The sequence below is a fragment of the Macaca mulatta genome, chromosome 18 (genome assembly GCF_049350105.2).
Source record: "Macaca mulatta isolate MMU2019108-1 chromosome 18, T2T-MMU8v2.0, whole genome shotgun sequence".
NCBI classification, from domain to species: domain Eukaryota; kingdom Metazoa; phylum Chordata; class Mammalia; order Primates; family Cercopithecidae; genus Macaca; species Macaca mulatta.
This window is the reverse complement of record NC_133423.1, coordinates 17,756,710-17,771,643: the sequence shown is the minus strand read 5'-3', so window position 1 is coordinate 17,771,643 and position 14,934 is coordinate 17,756,710. Positions and strand designations below refer to the sequence as shown.

Here is a 14,934-nt window from a genome sequence, read left to right as displayed (position 1 = left end):
AGGTAGTATGCATACGGTGTTGTATCCAGCAGGTGCTCAACAGATGAATGTTACTATCAGAGTCCTTTTAACTGAGTCTAATTGATGAGACTTGAAGGGTTGAGGATTTGGGTATCAGAACCTGAACCCAGTGAGAAACATCAGATCCCTTGCCACTTAGGGTTTACGTGCTCCAAAGCAAGTAGCTGCTTTGGTTCCATCTAAAAATGTTGACTTCAAAATAGAACTTTCAGCTTGTTTCCCTCCTCTTCATACACACTTCATCTTATAAAATGCAGAGGCTGGGATCTTTGGTCTATATGGAAGAACACACTCAACAGCAACAGTAGCTCTCCCAGGGAGTAGAACTCAAGACTGGTCCATCTTGGACCTAACCAGGAGGGTTATTACCAAGAAACAAGAGTCTCCTTCTAAGGTGGTTTCGCCTGTAAGGCAATCCCTTAGCCTGGTCCCTGAGGGCTTCATTAGAGTGGAGTCCTGGTGATTTTACTGGCTTGTTAAGAAGGCTTTTCAAAGTCTTGTGTAATGATGATGAATGGCAGGGCGAAATCATGTTAACACATTATAAACAATTCCAGGGCACAACCAGTATCTCACACTGTACTTTATTTTTCTTCACAATATTAACTAGACAGACAAGGAAAGTTTAATGGCAATGTGACTTTTTCCAACAACACAAACAAAGTGCCATTATAGCTAATGGTGGCCAACTGGAGACTTACTTTACCTTAACCGCGTAAAGCATCCTTACCATCTATTTTTGTGTGTACAGTGTTGCAGGAAATCAGCCACCCCTTAAAAGTATCAATCTTAAAAAGAGCCATGGAAGGTAAAAGTATGAAAATCTTGATAACAAAGGTTTTCAATACAAAAACACTTATTGTATACTTACTTTTATTTAAAACAAAAAGAACCCCAGTAACTCAAAACAAAAGCAAACCTTGGTTGAAAACTTAAGAAGGTATAATAAACAAAATCACCAAAAGAAAGCTTCCCCAAAAGAAATGCAATCCACTATCACTCTTGCAAATTCTACCTTGGAGGGAAAAACTTAATGAAATGAGCTATCTGGAGGGCCCACGGCAGATTTTCCAAAAGGTTTAGGTGCATGGAATTACTCAGTGTCTATACTACAGTCCTATTTATTAATAGTCTCAGAATTTTTTTGATTAAGCGAGCCTTTCCATCCTCCACCAGTGTTCCTGTCTTCTGTGCTGAGCTTGGTGTGCAGAATAACCTTGTTGCTGATAGGATGTTGGCTTGAAGTTATTTTTCTCGGTCAGTCCAGATGAACCGGTACAGTACCATTCATGCTCCATCTGGTTTTCTTTGCATCCAGCGAGATGCATATTTCATGGTTGTCCAAGGTCATGGTTGTCCAAAGACATGGAACAGAATGATTCACTGGGTAAGACTAAAGGGCTTGTATTATCTCTTTCCAATTCAGTTTCACATTGCTTAATTTTATTAAAATTTTTTTCTGTATTCTACATAATAAACATTTAGAAACAGATGTCCCTACCAACCAGAAGGTTGTCATTAAATATCCTGTTAGTTAAAACTGCACATTTATTGTTTAAATACCCATTAGACATATCCAGCTTGAAATTTATACCATTGCACTGCCAAATGGAGCTGCACTTTGAGCCGTGCTGATGTCTCTGGAATCTAAATGTCGTACCACAAACTTCAAAATGTTTCTCATTTGTCACATAAGGTTCTTCGCAGAGGCATCACATCGACCCCAATACAGGTCCTTCATACCCCTAGTTCTGGTTATTCTGAAAACTTCCAACTCCCTGATCCAAACTTGGGAATGTTTTAGTCATTTAAAAATTCTTCCTCCCTCCCACCCCTCCAACAAATGTCCTTTGTCCCATAATAATTAAAAAAAAAAAAATCCCTGAAAGATCCAAATTGAATAACAATAAAGATCTGATTGGAACCTTCATAAGCTTGACAATGTAGAATTGTATTTCTTAAAAACTGTGTAACCACATTTGTCTGGGCTGCAAAAGACACCACAGAATAAGATCAGAATAGAATTTCAACTGACTCCCTAATTTCCTTAGAATGGCTTGTATTTCAGGCCCTTCCTGTTTCTCTCTGATAGACTAGGTGTACATTACTAACTATAAGTGATAAGAACGTCTAAAAACAGCCACTGCCTTAAAAGTACAATTGGAATGAGAGTTTAAGTTCACATTTATAAATTATTTGTTTTAGGGTAAGTTTAATTACAAATAGACACTATTTGCAATTCTGTTCACTCAATAGATCCTGGAGGTGAAAGCTAGACATGTGTTGGAACTGTCCTAGTTACTTACATTTAATCTTGATTATTATAACTCTTCTCAATTTATAATCACTTCCTAATTTTTCCCACTGGGCCAGAGCTACATCTTTAGATGATAAGCATTTACTAATAAAACAAAGATCACATATAAATGGAAGGCCACATCTGAACACAGAGAGGTAAGTGAGCTGTGGAGAGAATGGTGGCTTCTTGTTTGAACTAAATCAGGGTGCTTCCTTAATTCTGTGACTTTAATCCAAATCTTAAGCCTGCCATGCCCCTGCAAAATCTTCAGAGATGACCCGATGGCCATAGACCCTGTCAGCTGTCGTTCCGGCCTTTCTTTCGGAGTATTTGTGCAGCAAGGGACTGGGAGGGCCGAGGAGGTTCTCGGATGTTCTTCTCCTTTTGGGGCTTTTTTTAGAGCCCTTGACCCCAATTTGGAAAGTGCGTATATTCTATTTAACTCTGACCCTGGCCAGTGTAAAGAGGAGTACATAAAGAGGACTGCTTTTTCATTCATAAAGAGCAGTTAAGATGCAGATGTGAATCCCTCTTCAGCACAAAATAGGGATGGTTTTCTGTTGCCCGACTGCAAAATAATTAGATATAATGAAAAAAAAAAAAAAAAGGAGAAAAAAATGACTAGTTGAGGCTTTTATATACATTCATTGCTTCTAACATGTTTTTAACAATAAGGAAAATGCAACATCAACTACTCTTAGAGCAAGTGCAGCCACAATACTGTACAGTTCTGGGGCCAGGCGGCTGGCTACATTTACTGTTAAACCAGGTCACAAAACTCCACAGCAAAAGGCAGCCAGCCAGCAATTAACCCCCATGACCTCTTAATATATATACATTTTTCAAATACTCTGTGAATCCCATTTGAACAACAATAAAAGACAAAAAAAAAAAAAAAACAGGCTTTATATTAAAAACGTCCATATTCTTCATTGTTACTTCTAAAGCAGCTTGGAGGATCTTACCACGTGGAGCATACTGCAAACTGACTCCATTAAAATGGTTTTGGCAGGATAGCAGCACAGGATTGGATATTCCATATTCATCACTTTGACAATGTAAACCTTTCATAAAATAATATTTTGCTTAAAAATTAGAATCATTCAAAGGTCTGATCATTCTGTTCCCTGAGGCCCGCCGGGGAGGTCTGGCTTCATACCACAGGTTTCCTGCTTTCTTGGTGGAGCGTAAGCACCACTGCATTTCAGGAAGACCCTGAAGGACAGCCACAAGAAAGCCCCCACGGAAGGAGGGCAGGGCTCTGGGTGGGTCTGTGTTGAAACAGGCCACGTAAAGCAACTCTCTAAAGGTCAAACCACCATAGATTTTAATCCGCTGGTCATTCCCCATCTGGATTTTTAACTGAATGAATCTCAGGGGTTTAACCAAACATGCATGTAATCCTGAATAACATGAATTAAATGCGGAATTGCCCAGGGATGAATAAACCTTCAAGAAACAAGGTCAAAGGGACAACAGATATATCTGTCACAAAAAACAATTCTGTTGACATGGAAATGCACATGACTTGGTTGAAACAATGCTCCTCAGTGGCCAGTGACATCCAGGTTTTTCTTAGGTAGCTGAGACTCAGGGCTTCTCACCTTCTCAGAAATGCTTTTGAAGAATCAAGAGACAAAAATCCCAAACAGAAAATGATCACTTCTGCTCACAAATAGTGTATAGGCCATAACTAAATACAATTAAAAAAAAAAAATAAACGCTGAGATGCATGTATTTTTTTAAAGCAGCTTTCGAAATATCAACCACAGCATTAAACACTGAACAGAGTACATTCGAAAGTTAATACAGATAAATGATATATAATGCAATAATGCCACAGAGTTATTCCATCAATGTCTCAAGGCTGATTCTAAACTGGAAGAAAAAAACACAACAAACACTTTCTAGTTTATTTGCTGAAGATGTCACTTCTTTTGTTACTTCTTTATAGTTTCCCACCATTGATTGTTTTTAAGTGCCCCAGGATGTACAGATAATCCCCATATTCCACACCTGGAACTTTTCTTTTTTCTGTCAGGTTTTCAAATAAAACCAAACTACAGTGACAAGATAATGTTTTACATGTAATTCCATAGACATAGGTCAATTAATCCATGACACCTTACTTCAATGCTTCCTTTAGGATTTAAGACCCTCTCCAAAGTCATTTAAAGCCTTGCTTTAAACTGCACAGGTGGGCCACAGCCACACAGCCAACGTGCCATGTGCTATGGCCAAAATGGGCCATGGCCGTTGCCTCTCCTCACGTTCCCAGCCTTCACCGTGTCCCTCTGCTAGGAAGGGCCCAGGGCCTCTGTTCCTTCTCTCTACAGTGATACATGTCTTAAGAAGGGTTGTGGCTCCCATGCTCCACGTGAAAATGGGCCTATCTGGAGGGCCCCAGGGCGACAGGCCCAGCCGCACCCCTCTATTGCTCTTTCTTGACAGTGGAATTCTGAGCTCCGTCAGCTTCCAGACATTCGGAGACGACACTGCCCTGTTGATCATCCCTGGAGGAGGCCAGTGAGGGCCCAGGCTCAGTTTCAGGACCAGGCCTCCAAGCTGGGATGCAGGCAGGTTCTGCGGACTTCGGTCTCCTAAAAGCAGGCACTTGTGGCGGCCTGATGCTCTGGGTAACTCTAGCCTTCCTGATGCTGAAGTCACCGAAATGTTTACTTCCTCAAGTTCCAGAGGATTATGTTCCTACTCAGACAGAGCCAGTATTGGGATTTGGGGGGTGCGTATCCAAAATATAAGAATATACACAATCAGGGCTTAAGGTACTGGATGATACTGTATAAATTGCTAAAATGCTTCTCGGCACAATTGGTAGCTTAAAAAAATACTTTCCTATGATTTAAGGGCATTTTTCCCATCGCTGTCCTTCGGTGTGGAAATCTCAGTGGGTACCAGGTCCATCTGAAGTTCCCAAATCTTTTCCTCCCACCAGGAATGCGTCATGTGAGTCATATGCAAAGAGTCTCTTCTTCAGACCAGGGAGGCATGGACTTCCCCCCAGGAACCCTCCCTCTGTTAATATCACAGCCCCCAGGGCAAAGACATACAAGTGAATGAGCACCTTCTTCCCAGCCTCCAGCAGCCAGAAAGCCAGCTTCCCCAACGATCAGGTCCTTTTTCCATACATCTGCTCTTCAAATGGTGAGTTAGTCTGGCCAACAACACAGAAAGCGAATCTGTGTTTACAGGCACAGCACATCCAGGTGGAGCCGCACGAAGCGGTGCTTGGCAATTAGTGGTCGGATTTCCAAAGACAGGAGTTTTGATGGGACTGTCTTAAATAAATAAATCTTTTTTTCTTAATAATGTAAAAAATAAACGATATTTCCCTTTGGCAGTAAATAGCTGATTCGACATTTTGCCTGAAAATTGGTGTGTGTGTGTGTGTGTGTGTGTCTGTCTGTGTGTGTGTATGTTTATATGTGTGTTATTTTTTCTTAAACAGCCTGCAGCTTTGTTTCATGGTACATCATTGACAATGCATATCATTTCTACTGCTTTAGTGAACCTTTTGCATATTTGTTTGGGGCAGGCGTGTTGACTTCACTTGTGGCCCAGATAGGCACCCAGGGTGATGCAAGCTCCCACCAGGGCCAAACTGAGCAGAGTCTTCAGAGACAGCCAGGAGAAATCAAACAGAGGCCGCATGCTGGGGCCGTACAGTTCCACAAAGGCGTCCTGCAGTTGGGGTAGAGGAGGAAAGAAAAAGAAAGAGTATTAGAAAGAGAGCAGAGAATGCCACCCCACAGAGAAAAAGGTATCCTGCCAGGGCAGCCTGGGCACCTTCAGAAGGGCGAGAGGGGAAAAGGCAAACGCTCTTTGGAGGCCATGATTCAGAAACCACTGTTTTCATTAATTCAAGACATATTTATTGAGAACCTATTTACATGCCAGGCATCTTAGAGATACAGCAGTGCATAAAATAGACTAAAAGTTCCTACTTCACGAAGCTTCCATCTAGTGGAACAGTATAGACAGCAATGAATATAATTTATCACATGGTGTAGGAGAGAGTGCTAAGGGCCGAGGAGAAAAACAGCGGAGGCAGTTAGAAAATATTAGAGGTTCTGCAGTTTTAGCTAGCACGCCCATCCACAAAAGTAATAAAATGTAGCAGTGATGATGACTGTCACACTCCTTGATTGAGTGTTGACGTCTTATCAAATGTCTGACATACATTATTTTAATCTTCGTACCAAACTTTTTTTTTTTCTTTAAGAGCTAGAGTCTTGCTCTGTTGCCCAGGCTGCAGTGCAGTAGTGCAATCATGACCCACGGCAGTCTTGAACTGTTGGGCTCAAGAGCGATCCTCCTGCCTCTGCCTCCTGACTACCTAGGATTATAATGCTTGGCTAATTTTTAAAATTTTTTGTAGAGATGGGGTCTTACTATGCTTCCCAGGCTGGTCTTGAACTCCTGGGCTCCAGTGATTCTCCTGCCTCAGCCTCCCAAAGTTCTGGGATTAAAGTTGTGAGCTATCTCATCCAGCTAATTCTTTGTACCAATGTTACTAAGTTATTTTATTTGTTTCTGTCTGAAGATGAAAAAGCTGAGAATCACAGGGAATAAGAGACTTTTCTAACAAATGGCATAGCCAGGCTTTGAACCCAGATAGAAACCAGCACCCTTCTCTCTGCTGATGCCCTGGCATGGCTAACGGCAGCTCTGTGAGAGCATTTGGTCGACCGAGGGCTCAGGCGGTGGAGGGGCCAGGGCGGCCTCGACTGGTGCAGTGCCAGCCTCTAAGGTCAAGGTTCTCCCAGGGAAAGGGAGAGGGTTTCTCTTGGGGGTGGCTAGACTGAACGACCACACTCAAATTGTGGATCTCACAAGGCATGAGATCAGGGGTGTGTCACTGGACGTGCAGGTCCGAGAGACAAAGAGGGTGTCTCCCTTCCATTCCTATCTCTCCATCTCAAGTCAGGTCTGTAGTGTTGTAGCAGAGTCCACTCTCTGGATCAGCTTGGATTGGGCAAATCACTGGTTGATCATTTCCTAGATTTGGGGGAGATTATGTGTCACATTTGGGTCCAATGAGTATTTGGACAACTGAATATTTGAATATATACATCAGTAAAGGAATTCTTTTTAGTTCTGATTTATTCAGGTATGAAGAAAACAAGAATAGTTCCACATTATTCCCAACAACCCTGACTCAAAGCACACAATTTTATTACAGGAAACAGTAACATACCATGACCCTGGGCATCGCTGTTGGGAGGGGCTCCAACAGTGCACGGAGGCGTTCCCTTTCTCTGGGGCAAGGGCTGTAGTAGTGGGACCAGGGATTCTCTTTGTCTCCCCCGTGCTGGGCATGGTCTTGGTGCACTGTAGGTGCGTAGTAAATGTTTGTTCACTTAAGTTTTCTGAATACAATCATCAGTTTACATTCTGTCTTTGGCTTAATGCTTTGCCCAGATGCTTATTAATCTGTTTGGAATTACTCCTTCTATATGTAACGGCCTCAGAGAATCCTGAGGTAGTCTTGATGAGGGTTTAAGGGGATTGTTAGGGGGAACTTTCTGCATTATTAAATATAGATTTATGCAATTATTTTCATGATATATAATATGTGCCATACTTTAAAAAATTCATTTTTACAGTGTTTAAAACTTTTGCTATTATAAACGATATCATGATATATTTTTGTACATAAATTCTTGTCTATTTGTTCAGTTGCTTTTTTGAAATAAACTCCTAGAAGTGACCTCAATTGACCAGTCATCAGTATTGCTTCCAGAAATCATGAAGGGCTTGCCTTGAGCCATCCTCACTCTCTCAAAAGGCAGGCACGGATTTAGGGCGTGGGTCACACTGAGGGTGATCCTGCCCCCCAGGGGACATTTGGCAATGTTTGGAAGCATTTTTAGTGGTCGTGATTTGGGGTGAGGGTGCTACTGGTATCTAGTGGGCAGAGGCCAGGGACGCTGTTCAACAGCCCACAACGCACAGGGTAGCCCCCCAGGGCTAACAGGGCCGAGGCTGAGAAACCCTAGTTGACAAGAGGCTCTGTAATCACAGACCACAGAAGAACAGATGACCCACCCAGTGTGTCAACAGCGTTGGTCAAATCAGCCCCATCAGCGAGCCCAGACCAGCGACTGCTCACCCAGCAGGCCTTCTGCATCTTTGGAGGTCCTTGGTTCACTTTTACCAGGAGAGGGCGCAAGCGCTTTCTTCTTCTTTTTAAATATCTATTGTTAAACGTTTCTAAATTTCAGTGTCAGAAAAGAGAGGCAATAGACGTACATAAAATGTGTAGTTAGAGCTCTTAGCACAGAGCTGAGGCACAATCATGATTGTCTGCCAAGATGCGCACCCCTCTCTATAAGCAGGGATCAGTGGGGCAGGAAGGAGTCAGGACTTCTCCGCAAGCCGGAGAAACTCTGCCTCTTTCAGGGAGCAACCCAAGACGTCACAGACACGGCTGCAAATGTCAACTAGTCTTCCCATCCATGCTTCTCTCTCTGAGGGATGGGTGGGCTGAAACCCGCAACACCACAGCCAAAAACACCCCAAATTTCTCAGGGTACTGGCAATAGGTTGTCTGCAATTGGGCCTGACATTGAGAAGGTCAGTGGCCGGGCTCTGAAACCCTTTAGTCATCAACAGAGTTTTGTGTGGCAAAATCTGAACCGGACTAAGCCCCTGATCATTTGTCCTCTCTGGCCCTGAAACCATCCCGGGAAACCGGAGGATGCAGGGACACACTCCAGCTGGCATTTTCTCCCAGTTGGGCCTGGCACACAGTGCTGGAGAGCAGAAGAAATGCTGTCCCAAATATCCCCACCTCCTCAGAGCTGGAATAATTCCCTCTCACTACCCTCACCCCCACACAAATAACAGTGCTTCTCGTGAACCTAACAGGCCATTTCTGACGTGCATGACATAGAACAATGTCATTTCTAGAGTGAGATGAGCTAAACTAGCAGCTCTTGGCCCAAAGCCTCAGCACAGAGGTGCCGTTGCCATCCCAGGGGGCTAAGAAGGGCATGGGACTTGGAGGAGGAGTCTGGGTGAATCCTGGCTTTGATATTTTATTAGTTTATAACCTTGAGCAGATAACCCAACCCCGAGCCTCATTTACTTCATCCATAGCCGTAAAATTCATTATTGTGAAGATTAACGTAGGTCACTCAAAGCCATTTGTAAATTGGATACAGAATGTGAGCTCATGGAAGAACAAACACCTTGCTCTTGTCTGTCCTCTTGCAGACCTGCTCCGCACCTACTCAACCTGCCCTTCCCCCAGGAGGTTCTGCTGAGCCTGCCATTTTACAGAAGCAATTTCCTGGCACTCTCTTAGCTTTCAGATCTGAGGATAGTCCGTAATTTCTATAGGAATTATGAATTAAAATGTACACATCCCATGTTCTGGTCGAAGATGGGAAGTGATAATACAACGCCTACCTATCTATCCTTCTTTATACAGTATTAATCAGATTGTAGGGCTACAGGGCAAGTCATTTAACCCCCTGGAGGTTGGATCTGTCCTCTAAACTTTGCCCTTCTACAATTCCAAAGTGCAAAGGAGACCCTGTGGCTTCGGGACTAAATGTCCTGAAAGCTTCTTTCGTAGAAAGTCTTCTTGCTTTTTCAAACATTCTGATTAGGGCGATTTCCGAAGTCTGTTTGAACAGTCTGTCATTATTTGTTTAAGTATGAAAGCTGTTTTAAATAAACACATGCTCATTTTAGGTATTAAAAGCAACGAAGAGGGAAAAAGAAAACCTGGGTCGTCATGTGATTCGGACAAAATCCCAGTCTATATATTTAGGAAGCTCTGTGTCCCTTGCTCATGTCAGGACTGGCAAGGGCTTACCCGACTTCACGGATCACAGGTTCACATGGAAAGGCTCGCACCGGCTCCTCCCATGAGGGGGAGGTGGGCAGGGCCTCAGCTCTGGTGGCTCTGTGCACAATGGCTTCTCCATGAACTTCCAATTCAGAGGCCACAGAGGATCTGAGTTCCACCCAGGGCTGGCCCAAGGGGACAAGATGGCCAAACGCCCAGCCCCAACCTTGCTGCAGGGTTGAAACCAGGCCAGGTAGGTATGGATGGGAACAGACCAGGGTCAAGACTCCTAAACCCAGCAAAGTTGTCCTCACCCCTCCAGGCCGTGGAGCACTCCCACCTGGGAGGTAGCCACCCTCCAACATTTTTCTTTTCCCTTCTGAACCTTCCATAATTTCCTTTTTTTTTTTTTTTTTTTTTTTTTTTGAGATGGAGTCTAGCTCTGTCACTCAGGCGGGAGTGTAGTGGCTCCCAGATTCAAGCAATTCTTCCGCCTCAGCCTCCCGTGTAACTGGGACTACAGGCACCCTCCACTATGCCCAGCTAATTTTTGTATTTTTAGTAGAGAAAGGGTTTCATGTTGGCCAGGCTGGTCTCAAATTCCTGGACTCAAGTGATCCTCCCGCCTCCGCCTCGCAAAGTGCTGGGATTACAGGCGTGAGCCACTGTGCCCAGTCCACTTCAAGAAATTTCATGTAAACCTACTTCCAAAGAAAATGAGATTTTTTTTTTTTTTTAAAAAGGTCAGATTGTGAAGAATGGAAGAGAATGTTAATTGTAAGTGCTGAAAAGAATGGCATGCAGTTGGGGATATGGGCGGGGGTCCCAAAACAACCCTTATGCCCAGGTAAAGGTAAACATGGAGACCTTTTGAATTCGGTAATGCATATTAAAAGGCTTTTAAAAAGCTTTTGTTAGTAATTTCACTTCCAGTTATTTCTTTTGGAAAAATAATAAAGTGCACAGATTATTTATAATAGCATAAACCTGGAAACAAATGTCTGAAAATAGATGACTGACAGCGTGCCCACGTGATGGAATGCTGTTCAGCACTAAAAGTCATACCCTATAGTTATTGGCAAGAAATTGTGTTCCTAATGTCATACCGAGTAGAGCAGGACAAAACCGTCAGCAAAACATGATTCCAGTTCTGTAAAAACCTAACATATACATGTGCGTGTTTACATACAGAAAAAAATAATATAAAGGAAAACGCCAAGATGTTAACAGTGATTATCTCTGAAGGCAGAAGTAGGCACGAGGACATGGCATTTATGAGGCTATTCTGATTTTTTTCCTTAGCTGTCTTTTCTAATTCAATACAAACATGTTTATTACTATTTATGAAATATACTTTAATATATACTACATATAATAATGTTACATTCTAAGTGCTTGCTTAATCTGAAAACAATTCTAGACTCCATAATTTGACAGACAAAAATGCTGGGAGATGATGCCTAGTAGTGGGGAGACATGGGCTCCCAGGCAGCAGCCATGACCTAGAACCATGCAACAGGCCCCCGGTTAAGTGAGGGCCTCCTTAGACCCTGGCCCAGAAGAACTCTCAAGAATTTTGCCCAGGAGACCAAAGCCTGCAATAAGAGGTTCAGGCCTTGAGCTCAGTGTGTGTTCTCGCCTCTCTATATACTGAGGAAATTTAATATGGCTTGGCTGGCTATAAGCAAATTAGAAATTCAGCTACATTCTACAATCTTTGAGCTGACTATGCATGCAGACGTTATACAACCAAAGAGAATTCTAAGGGAGAAAAGCCATCCTGTCCCCAAAGAGCTTACACTCTAGAGAGAGGTAATGCCTCTATGTGCACATTTGAACTAAACTAAATCAATGGGTGCCGCCATTTTGTATCCTGCAGACTGCAGAGTCTCATCAGCAGTAAGAAGAAAGTAAAAAGAAAATCAGACCGTGCCAATGGGAAATCAAACACAGCTATCAAATGCCTTTGATATTTTCTATTTTTCATGACTTTATACTTTTGTCTCCACGGGGACCTCTAGGGATCTCTTCCCTCACGACAACTTTAGGGTTAGGGAGAAAAAAGGAAAGGGAGAATCACTGTAACAGAAGACTTTGAGCTGGGAGGAACCTCCAAGTATGTTCAGGTTCCCTGAATTGGTTTAATAATGTCTAATAAGGATATTGGCTCTTTTTTTAAATAGGTGAGGTGAGTGAAATTTTGACAGGTAAAGCAAATTCCTTACAGTGTGTATTCATAAGGAAATTCGTGGTGGACAGGAGCATGAAGGCTGGGTTTCACCTGCCTCCTGCACTTCACAGGTTAGAACACTGGCAAGCAGCTAGTTCTTCTCTCTGCCCAGGGAACCTCCTCCCTGCCTCCCTCAACTTGCTTCCTCCCATCCCGACCTTCCTCTCTGCCCTAATTTGGACTCCAGCCCACAACAAGTCTCATTTGGGCTTCCAAGTGTTGCTGAAGAAAGTCACCCAACCTTGCAGGCAGGTGCTGCTGGAAATTGATGGTCTCTAAACTCAGTGAGTTCTGACACCACCTAGGAATTCTTTACTCTTTGTCAGATCTTTTCTGTTCCTTTTGATGACTGTTCCCAACAGCCACCACTTGTCTCACATGTCTTCCTCACCTTTTAGCAGCGAATGCCACCTTTTACTTCTCTGAGAAAATTGGGATCATTGGGCAAGAATTACCACAGCTTTCCACCCTGGCCCATGCACAAATGTCCATTTCTGCCTGTCCTTCCCTGCTCCTCTCCACCCTTCGCCCTGATTCTACCATCTCCCATTGCTTCAGGAACCTTCCTCTGTCAATTGTCCCTGCTCTCAACTACAATTTCAACCGCATCCTTCCTTTCTGGACTCAGGTATCCTCAAAATGTCCATGCTGATGTGTGCTCCACCCTAACCATTATCTTCTCTGTCTCTGCCCTCCTAGACAAGCTGCTAACCCACACTCATTGGCTCACTTCCCACCCACATTTGAACTCACTCAGTCTGGCTTCTTCGTATATTGTGCCTCTGAAACCACCTCCACAGAGACCACCAATACCCTCCATGTGGCTAAATTCACTGGTTGTGAGGTTGTATCTTACTAGGTGCTCTGATGCCCCGGACACCAAGACCACTGAGGGTCTTCTGTGACTCTGCTCTCTTTGGGCTGCCTCCTTCCTCCTGAAGAAATTCCTCTCTGTCTCCCTCATGGGCACCTCCTCCCTGGCCTATTCTGATAAGTTCTCGGTGCTGCCCATCAGGCTTCTGTCTGGATATTTTCTTTTCTCTCTGTGGCCAATCTCTGTCACTCTGTTGGTCTTAATACCACCCCTATGATAATGTCCCTAACATCTTTATATCCAGTCTCACTTTCTCCCCTAACTGCCAAATACTTATTCCAATTGCTTTCTAAGACATCCCCTAAGGAGTTCGATCAACCTGCCCCAAACTGAAGCTATCATCACTCCCTCCATCAAGCCTCCCTCTCTTCCTGTCTTCAACCTGGCTATGGCATCAAGTAAACCTACAGCCTGAGAGTCTCCTAGATGTTTTTCTCTTCCTCATGCCCCACATTCATTCATCAGTAAATCCCATGGCCATAGGTTAGGTTCCCTCAGAAGCAGACCCTAAGACAAAGATTCGAGTTCAAGTGGTTTATTTGGGAGATGATGCTAGGAACTCTAAGGGGAGCAGGGAATGGAGAGAAAAAAGGAAAAGACCCATGCATAAGTTACCTTATCAAGCAAGTTATTGCTACTGGCAAACAGAGCTTACTCCTGCCAGGGAAATCTGAGGGCTAGTGTAGACCATGCATCTCTTGTTAACCCACTGAAGGGCTAGAGAGCTGGGGTATTTATACACCAACTCCTGCTATTCATTGGTTGAAGGTTGCTCCTATGGAATGTCAATACCCCAGCACTCCTAGCTGGTAATGTCACAGGTGAAGTACCCATCAAGGAAATAGATGCAGATGCCATATCTCTTATAGCTGGAGGTCAAGTTAGTGAGCACTAAAGTGGTAAGGGCCAGGGGACAGGACAGAACAGGGCAGTAGATGCAATGCCGATTTTACCACCTGAACACTTCTCTCTCCCTTTACCTTCTCTCCCCAGGGTCTCTGCTGTGATTTCCAATCTGATCTCTCTGCCTTGGTCTGAGTCTTGTGGTCTGCCTGTAAACCTCTTCCAGGTACTGCAGCCAGAGTGATCCATTCAGAATCAAGTCTGTTGCTTCCATGCTTAAGTCTAAGGTTCCCAATGCCCTGGCTCCAACCTAGTCCTCCTGCTCAGCTTGTCACTCTTAAGTCCACTTTGGTTCATTCAGAGATTCAGCTCAATCATTTTCTGCAAGCAACCTTCTCCAAATCCCTAGGTTGAACTAAATAATCCTTGGCTGTTCCCTGTTCACAGTATTATACGAAGATCATCTGTTTACATGTCTGCCTTCCCCATTCAACTATTAGCACCTGGAGGTGCAGGACCATGTTTTATTTATCTTTGGATCTCTGGAGAATGTGTCTGTCATATATTAGGAACTCAACAAATGTTTGTGGAGCTGAAATAAACTGATTGGTTTTACTATACGGCAGATTTTTCAAACATCCTAATAGATAATATTTTTTTAAAAAGGGAGTATTCAGAGGCCTGATAAAGGACTGGCTTAGATAAAATTCAAGGTGTTTTTTTTTTTTTCCCCCTAGCAGCAGCCTCTAGTGTCTTCCCCCCAGGGACTGATGTTTAGTCAGTTCCCAAGGACACAGAAGGATCTGATTGGTCAGTGCTGGTCAGTGACCCTGCTATATTGGTTACTAAAA

General features: G+C 43.5%; 1 protein-coding gene across 1 annotated transcript in view; it reads right to left on the bottom strand.

The window, feature by feature from the left end:
• Nucleotides 1-589: 589 nt before the first annotated feature.
• Nucleotides 590-14,934, bottom strand: part of BCL2 (BCL2 apoptosis regulator) — a 198,901-nt gene continuing 184,556 nt past the window's right edge. Inside the window, exon 3 of the mRNA XM_028838050.2 lies at nt 590-6,019. Coding sequence (XP_028693883.1) covers nt 5,885-6,019 — 135 coding nt within the window. The 3' untranslated portion in view covers nt 590-5,884. The remainder of the gene's footprint in view (nt 6,020-14,934) is intronic.